At 31.5% G+C, this 9737-nt stretch overlaps 1 protein-coding gene across 1 annotated transcript; it reads left to right on the top strand.

Annotated features, from left to right (window-relative positions):
• Positions 1 to 1514: 1514 nt before the first annotated feature.
• LOC112503554 (ankyrin repeat-containing protein NPR4-like) lies at positions 1515 to 2072 on the top strand. The gene has a single exon (XM_025107574.1). The coding sequence runs from the start codon at positions 1515 to 1517 to the stop codon at positions 2070 to 2072; it is 558 nt and encodes a 185-aa protein (XP_024963342.1).
• The last annotated feature ends 7665 nt before the right edge of the window (positions 2073 to 9737 follow it).

Genomic DNA, 9737 nt, shown 5'->3' with positions numbered 1-9737 from the left:
AAGATTTAAAAGCAACTATTACAGTGGGTTGTTCCCAGAAATGGTCCTAATATTACTTGGTGAGCTGCTGATAACAAAAAATGCAATATGGAGATCAGTTGAAATGCTTGAAACTCGTTCTAGTTGACTCTGATAAACTTTCTATTTCCTGTGCAGTTCCAGCAGCTATGTTTTATCCAATATATCAATTGATTTGTCTCTTCATCTTAGTGCTTCTTTACCCCTTCATTGTGCTGTATTTCCTTCTATGGAAGGTTTTAGCTACTGTAGGTAAGTGAAGATAATGTAAATATGCTCGTGAACCGATCAGTTTTAAGATGGAAACTTGAGATAATTTCCATTAACTTTAGAATGATCGTGTTTTAACTTAATTTATTACATTGCAGTGGCGCCAATTAAGCTTGTAGAAAAGAAGAAAAAAGACTACAAAGAAGCTAAAGAGATTTTGAAGTTGGTATGTGATCATATTGATAGGTTGGGCTTCTCTGGTTCTCACCATCCCTGTTACAGCAGACCAATTCTTGAAGCTGCGTGTCAAGGTGCTTATGAAGTTGTTGATGAGATTCTATTTCGATTCCCCAAAGCAATCGATTGTAAGAATCAAAACGGGCTTAACATCATTCAGTTAGCAGTGATAAACCGTTCAGAAAAAGTCTACAACCTCATCTATCACATAGTTGAGCGTAAAGACTTTTATAGAACAGTTATGGATTCCTCTAAGAACAATATTCTACACCTGGCCGGAAGATTGTCACCTTCACGTATACTAAGTCGTACTACAGGAGCTGCACTGCAACTCCAACGGGAACTGCAATGGCGTGAGGTATGTTGCAAACAAGTTAAAAACTATCATGTGTTTTTGCTCTTCACACTGCTACAAATCAGGTTCATACGACGCAAAAAATGTCTGGAAGTGTCAAAATAGACTTCTTTATAGGACCAAATTCATTTTCAGTTATTCTTCTTTTTACTAGCTTAGCAACTTTTCTATATTTGTGTGTACTATATAAAAGTGTTACTATAAGTTTATTTGATGCTTTTGGCGTCTAAATAAGTCTTTTTAGGACACTTAGATGTAAAACGTCCAATTAATTTTTTGACATTATTTGAAAAAAGTAAAAAGTGTCCTAAAAAAGATGTGTTCATAGCATCCAAAGTGTCCTACAAAAAAGCTAATATGATATTTTAATTCAAAAGTGTCATATTGAACATGTCGAGATGTCCAAAAAACTGTCTTATAAACTTATTACAGTACTTGTACATAGGACGCATAACTGGTCGGCCCTATAAGCTGAAGTTTTATAATCTATTAGGATGGTTATATATTTTTGGCGGCCTATAAACCCAATAATATTAGAGTGTCGGTTTCACAAAGCTGAACTCGTTGAATCCTATAGGAATTGGAGAAATTTGTGTTTCCAGCATACATCACTGAAGAGAACATCTTTAAGGAGACACCAGAAATGGTGTTTACAAGGGAACACGAGAAGTTGGTGAAGGAAGGAGAAAAGTGGATGAAATCCACAGCGGAATCATGCAGTATCACCGCAGCACTAATTACCACAATCGTATTTGCAGCAGCAATTACTGTACCAGGTGGAAGCAATCAAGAAACCGGTATTCCCATGTTTAAGGGAACCATTCCTTTCACCATCTTTGCGGTATCTGATGCAATCTCGTTATTTGCATCCACTACTGCACTTTTAGTTTTCTTGTCAATCCTGACCGCACGTTTTTCAGAACAAGATTTTCTTGTTAGTTTACCAAGACGGCTGATCATTGGTCTTTGCACATTGTTCCTTTCTACAACTATGATGATGATAGCGTTTAGTGCGACGTTGTTCCTTGTGTTTGTTGATCAAAGGAACTGGATGTTGGCTCCAATAGGTGGACTAACTTGCCTGCCGATTGCAGTTTTCGTGACTCTACAATTCCCGCTTGTGGTAGACTTGTTCCGATCAACATATTTCCCCATCTTCGGTAAGCAAAGTTACATAGAGCGTGGTAAATTTAATCCGAATAACATCCAATATTTTTTTGGTAATCGGGGCATCGAGTATGTATTGGAATGATTTGTTGTATTATGCAATTTAGAGTTGAAAACTTGTTGTGTATGTTCATCCGATATGTATCTTTGATTGGCTTAATTAATCACCTACAAGTTTATTTGTTAATTGGGTGTTCCTTATTTGACCGTTGATGGTTCACCGTAGAGATGCCCAAGAATTGGTTCCGAGTTGGAACAGACCTAATTCAGTCTCAGTGCCGACCACTATTCCCTTAAATCAGTCCTGACGTAACCGGTTCCAATCAAAAACCTAAGGGCCGGTCAAAGTATTTTGTAACCGGTTACGAGGACTTGTCCTGGTCCTATGTATCTTTTTTCTAAAATTTGAACTTTTACATAATTCTTTTTGAATTTTAATAATTTTATAGTTTTATAATATATATATATATATATATATATATATATATATATACTATATTATAAAGCATTTGATAAAAGCTCTTAAAAACTATTTTTTATTCATAAAGTACTGTATATTGATGCATATTACTTAAAATTCAAGATTACAAGTAATTATGCATAAGTATAACTTATTAAGTTTCATATTTGAATTCGTGTAACTAACTGCGGATAAACATAATCATATATAGAATAAACATCTCATTTAACATATAAAAAATCTAAAATATAATTAGGATAATTATCGAGTTCTAACAAAATAATTAATTATTATCTTTATAAGAAAATTATATTATTAAAACAGATATAAATTACTTTGTTATTGAACCTAAATTTTATTATAATTAAAAAAATTGAATTAAAAAGTTACACACAAATGAGGAATTTTAAATAGTTAATTTGATACTAATATCAGTATATTTTTGCCAAAATTTTATGATATCTTCAAATTTATATTTTATTCAAAAATAAAAACATTATCGTTTTTTTCAAAATCACGTAAGACCATATTATAACATCGACTGAGATAAAGAATAAAATGAAATATTAAAATCATGATATATTTCACTGCATTGTGCGAGTACCCTTCTAGTATGTGTGTGTGTGTGTGTATATATATATATATATATATATATATATAAAGAGAGAGAGAGAGAGAGGGGAGCGATCAAATAAAAACCGCCCTCATTTGTGTAAAACATGTAAACTAATCTCATTCATCCATTTTTTTATCAATGGTCAAGATTAGTTTACGTTATATTAGGAAATTAAAAAAAAATTAAAAATAAACATTTATTTTATAATCCCAAAAAAGGCAAAATGGTAACTTTGTTAAGGGTAATATTACTGGCAACCATATCATGTTATATCGTAATATTAAAAACGAAATCATTTGTAAAATAATATATTAATTTTATGTTCAAATATTATAAAAAAATAGCATTCATCATTAAAGTAGATCAACAATAAAAATAAAACACATTATAATCAATAAAAATAAAACACATTGATCAAGAAAATGGATGGATGCGATTGATATATATGGTTTACACAAATTATGACGGTTTTTATTTGATCGCTTCTCTCTCTCTATCTATCTATATATATATATATATATATATATAATAATTTATAAAGAAAATTACATTTTATAAATTAAGAAATGGAAAGTAAGGTTCTTGTAAGAACCTGTGGAGTTTTATCGAGGTTTTTTTACTTTATTGAGATGCAATGATGTGATAGAAAAAAAAAATGATAAACACTACAACAAAATTAGCTTTATAGAACGCCTAGAATATTTAAGCGTTCTAATAGAATATTTTATATGATTAAATGCATGAAATAACAACATACTTTCATAAAATTTCTTATTATAGCATTCTACTTTTATTTTCCTTTATTACAGCAATGTACTTTCAAATTATTTCTTATTAAAACATTGTACTTTAAAAAATCTACCTATAATAGCAATGGGTAACCTGTTATCGTTTAAACCGGTTAACTCTTTGACTTTTTTGCTTGTGTGACTTTAATGAGGTGATGTGGATGCCACATCATTTTGATGACTTAACAAAAATTAAAATAAAAATCTATTTCAAATTATTATTAGTGAATTTCATTTTTCATTGCTATAATCTAAAAAAAGATTTATTTTTTTTATTTTTTCTTATTAAGTTGTATTCAAATTAAATATTYTTAGARWRAAATATTTATTAAATAAATATGAAACATTATTTTCGAGATATATTTTGTTTGTAAAAAAARTAATTTTTYTATTTTATGTTGTTCAAATAAATACATATCTTTTAAAATTCTCTTTAAAATATTAACGAAATAAATTGTTATCTACAATTTTTTAATATTGTTATATTAATAAATAATTCAAAAAAGTCTAATTAATTTAATATATTTATACGTCAAGTAAAAAGTTTTTGAACAAATATAATATATTATTTAAAAGATAATCTTTTTTTGGTAAAAAAGGAACAATTCTTATTTTTCTTTTTTCAAAAAACACATATTTTCTTAAAGATGTTAGCGAGATAAGTTGTATTCTACTAATTTTATTGATATTGGTATATTAATGAATAATTTAAATTTTTTTAATTCATTTAATACATTTATTAAATAACATGTAAAAAAATTCAAATATTAATAAGAACTAGTAGATGTTATAATAAAATAATTTTGAAAGTATAATGATGTAGTAAGAAAGTCACATCACTATGGTACATGTGGACAGCCTACGTGGAAAATGAGGTGACATGAAAACCTAGTATAATGGGTAAATTTAAATCAAAAGGTAACCCAATGCTATAATGGGTAAATTTTTTAAAGTACAATGCTCTAATAAAAAATAGTTTGAAAGTACATTGCTGTAATAAGAAAAACTGAAAGTACAATGTTATAATAAAGAAATTTACGAAAATAGATTGCTATTTTGTGCATTTTGCCCTAATTTATAAAACATAAGTTTATCGTACCAAAATATAAAACGTCTTATCTAAAATCGTTATAATAGGTTTATAAAATGCTTTTGGATGTTTCAATAAACTTTTTATGATGTTTTAAAATAAAAGGTCTTATTAGCTATTTTATAGGACACTTTTGATAAGTGTCTTATAAAACTCGTCTTTTTATATGACACTTGTGTTTATAAGATAAATTTTCAAATAGTATCGTATAAAATAGTTAATAAGACATTTTATTTTAAAAGTGTGCAAAAAAACTTTAAAAAAAATTTAAAAACATTTTATAAACTTATTGTAATATTTTTACGTTTTTTAGTTTAGTCTTATAAACTAATTTAATTGTTAACAATTTCACTCATTTTAAAATTACAACTTTGTCTTTTTGCCTATAAATACTTACAGCAATGGTGAGTGTACTTATTTGGTGGATCGCTCAGCATTTATACGAGTGGTCCCATGGTGTGTTAATGGTGCCCGTTTGGTGGGTACATTTAGAAATAAACACTGAAAAATTAGAATTTTTTTTAAATGGTGGTAACGCTTAATTATAAGAAGTTTTTTTAAGCGGTTGGCATCGTTTGACTACAAAAAATAAATATACGGATTTTTCTTAAACGGTGGTATCATTTGACTAAAAAAATGATACTAATAGGATTCGAACTTGGGTCTAGAGTGGAATAAAAGTCTTGCAAATCAACTCTACCAAATAAATTTGTTCTTATTGTAGTTTCAAAATACATATGGTTGCACCTTTTACAAACCAAAATTTTTTATCCTTCGACGGAGGAATAATACGGTAGCACGTGCCACCGTATGCACCACTATAGGTCCGTTCCTGGATGTAAACAAGCAGAGTCGAGTTGAATAGCAGGTTATTTAGCTCTACTTGGAAAAATCATACCAGACTCAAGCTCTAATAACTTTTTTCAATGTTAGGTCGAGCTCGATTCATGAACGCTTGTACTCGCGATCGATTAACTCCTTTATTGGCTCGAGGTTGTTAATTATATATATATATATATATATACATATATATATATATATATATATAAACATTTTTATTGTATTATTTATGAACATATGAGCATGTTTGGTTCGTAAAATTTAATCGAGCTCTCGAACTAGCCGAGTCGAGCATTAGATTCATGAAGTTCGACTTGTTAAGTTAAACGGGTTCTATATTGTGTTCAAGATCGACTCGAGCTCAAGAATTATTAAGCTCGAGGTTGTGTAGTTCGTTAAAAAACTCGACTTGTTTTACATCCCTAGGTACATGAGTGTTTATTAATATAATTTATATATATGGGCAGGTTCAAACAAAAAATTAAAAAAAAAAAAGAAAAATGTCGTTAATGTATAAAATCATATATGATTCAGCGTGACTTTTCCCACGACTTAACTCACATCAAAAGTCGTCCAATTCCATTTTTTTGACGTTAATATAAAATCGCATGTGATTTTGTACATTAACAACATTTCTCTTGTTTTCTTAAATAGTTAGCGTTCTCGTTTGAACTTTCATCTCTCTCTCTCTCTGTGAATATATATATATATATATATATGTGGTAACCGTGAGGTCCAATATCAACCACAAATCAATAGATAAATTAGGAAATTTATAATTTTTGTAATTTTTAATTAAAATTTTAATACAAAGACATTTTAGGTATTTTCTTTCCTCTCTCCTCTCTTCTCTCTCCGTCCCTCGGCCTCCGTCCTCTGGCCTCCGGCCACCGTTCTCCGGTGATACCACAGTGGTAACACAATGAATCTTATATGTGATTGGGTATCACACTGAGGTTATTTGTGTGGTCGATCGGATATGTAACACAGTGGTATCATAATGCATCTTATATGTGCTTGAGTATCACATTGTGGTATAACCGAAGGGCGGTGGCCGGAAGACGGGGACAAAGAGAGAAGAGAGACTTTTTTTAGTTTTTAAGAGGGGTTGCAACAGGTATTATCATGTTATCACAAACATAAGAAATTAAAGTAGAAGTTATTTCAAACTGTTATGTTTAGCAATTGGGGTTATGGATTTTCAGTTTGCATACTCGAACAAATAAAAATTTGCAGTCGAAGTAACTACGAACTTCAATGATCTGATCAAATAATATTATTATGGTGGAAAAATTGATTCAAATAGAAATAATAGGGTAAATTTTTTACTCAACACATAGAAAATACCTAAAATGCCCTTGCATAAAAATTTTAATTAAAAAATACCAAAATTATAACTTTCCTAATTTATCTATTGATTTGTGGTTGAGATTGGATCTCACGGTTACCACAAACTAGAACCGACCAAGTTTTTGTTGGTCGGTTATATTTCACACCTCTAGACTAATGAAATTGGGTCAAAAGCAAGTATACAAGATGGCCCAATGTCGCCTTTCCAAGTAATAAGTGGTACAAGTACCGAGTTATAATCCACAGAGATTGTAGCCGAAGTTATATTAGAGTCCAATGAAAGAGATGATTTCATATGGCGATTTCGAAGACTTTTCTCTGATTTTAATATGATCCAAAACAAATTTCAGAATATATAAAAGAAGCAAGGGTGTGAGACTTAAGGTGAGACCCAAACACGAATTCCAGCAGCCAATGCTATAGGAATGCTATAGCAAGCAGTGTTCCGAAACTAAGTTCCACCATCTATTTTGAATGCATTCCTCTCGGACTTCACCATTTCACTATCTTATAGCTTTCCACCCATATCTCTATGTGGTGTCCGGACCGGGGATAGTGACACAATGGTGTTTTCAAAATATATGGATAAACAAATCTCTTTGTTAAAAATCACTCTCTCGAGCCGATTCCCATATCATTCGAGTTGGCGTGTTCTTGATATTTCATCTCTGAATATATCACACTTTGACACTTTTGACAAGCGACCAACCTGTCGGGAGTTACGTTTTGAAAAACATAAATGACAAGTCTCCTTGTCGGCAACTTTCTCAAGTCTACCTCTTATGTCATCGAAGTTGACGTGCTTATTGATGACTTATCTCTAAGTCCATCGCACTTTAACACTTTCAAGTGATCAACCCGTCAAGAAGTGTGCTTGGTTTTATAAAAACTCGAATGAAACAATGGAACGTCGTTTTCGAAAACACTTAACTACTTTCGTTCGGTTTGAAAATCTCACATTTTTGTCTCACACCCAAGCTATAAAARCTTAGCTACTCATAACGGAAAGTAAAAAATAAATGACGGAAAGTAAAGACATAAATGTAAATTGCGTAAAGTAAATAACGAGAAAATAAATGACGGGAAAGTAAATAACGAGAAAATAAATGACGAGAAAGTAAATGACAAGAAAATAAATTGCGGAAAGTAAATGACGGAATGTAAATGACAATAATCGTAAAGGAACTTAAAATAAAGAGCGGAAAATGAAAGACGAGAAATTAAAGAAGAAAACTCAAAAAACTCAAGAACTTGGAAATTTTTCTCAAAAGCTCTCAAAATCAGCTCTCACTAGCTGATTTTGATCCTTAAGATATGATATGAGAGATGTTTAAACAAGTGCCCAAGCACTCCTATTTATACAAGGAGTCTTAGCCAAAAAAGTAAAAACCCAATAGTTAATGACCAAGGTTTAATAACAAAAAGGATCATATGCAAAAGATTATCCCTTGGTCCAAAAATTTCCAGATTACACAGATCTTCCAGCTGGCATCTGGCTGTCTTCCATTCAGCATCCAAAAATCAGCAGCTTAATCTTTAAGCCCTTGCTCATCCGTGTATGCAGCAGGCGGTTGCTGTTGAAATGCTGCAGTATCGGTCTGTTCTACAAAAATTTCACCGTTAACTTATATTTTCATGCTCCAACAAGTCAAAACACAATATTTTAGCTCCATAACAAAAGTAAAAATAAATAAATTAAAATGACTCAAAGTGGGAACGAAAGACAACTAATTTTAACTAGAAAGACGTAAAACGGATGCATTATGTGTTGAATTCTCAACACATATCAGTCATCTGGAAGGATCGTCCCCGCGCCCCTCCTTGTCCTCCTTGGTTTCCAGTAGGTCTTCCCCGAGCATTCGATGCATTGCCTCCCATTGTCAGCTGCGGATTTCTTAGCAAAGGGCAATTCGGTCGAATATGATCCGGAGAGTTACAGTTAAAACACCTTTTGTTGGTTGGACAATTTCTGGACAAATGACCCGCTTCACCACATTTATAACATTTTCTCGGATCCATCTTACCCTCATCTTGATGAATTTTCTCATTGTTCTTCTGTTCAAATCTGTTATTATATCTTACAGTCTTGGGTCCTCTAAAAGACGAAGGTCCTTCCCATTTCCTTTTCTCAACAATCCTCCCTTCTGACTGTCTATTCTTGTTTCTTTCAGTCACTTCAGCCGCCTCTACTGTTAGTGGAAAGGTATTGGGGTTCATTGCAATAACAAATTCCCTGATTGAGGACTTCAGACCCCAAATAAACATTTCTATCTTCCTCGATTCGGTTGAAACATAATGTTCAGCAAAACGAGAGTATTCAATAAATTTTTCAGTAAACTCCCGTACAGTCCTATTTCCTTGTTCCAGCTTCAAGAAATCTTCTTCCATTTGTCTCACAGTCGTTTTAGGACAAAATTGATTCTTAAATCGATCTACAAATTCTATCCATGACATATTCTGTAACACATCCGTTCTGGTAGACGATTCCACTTCCCACCAGAATAAAGCATTTGACTTTAATACCGAAACAGCAAATCGTACCTTATCTGTTTCCGGGCATCGGATAGTGTTAAACACAGATTCCATCTCCTTGATCCAGCACATTG

Source organism: Cynara cardunculus, unplaced genomic scaffold, assembly GCF_001531365.2.
Source record: "Cynara cardunculus var. scolymus isolate 2C unplaced genomic scaffold, CcrdV1 Un_Scaffold_3226, whole genome shotgun sequence".
NCBI classification, from domain to species: Eukaryota; Viridiplantae; Streptophyta; class Magnoliopsida; order Asterales; family Asteraceae; genus Cynara; species Cynara cardunculus.
The sequence above is the reverse complement of the archived record's forward strand: the minus strand, read 5'-3'. Positions and strand labels throughout refer to the sequence as shown.

What these genes read in the sequence shown, in the direction of transcription:
- LOC112503554 (XM_025107574.1), top strand. Translation starts at nt 1,515, where the DNA reads ATGAAATCCACAGCGGAATCATGCAGTATCACCGCAGCACTAATTACC.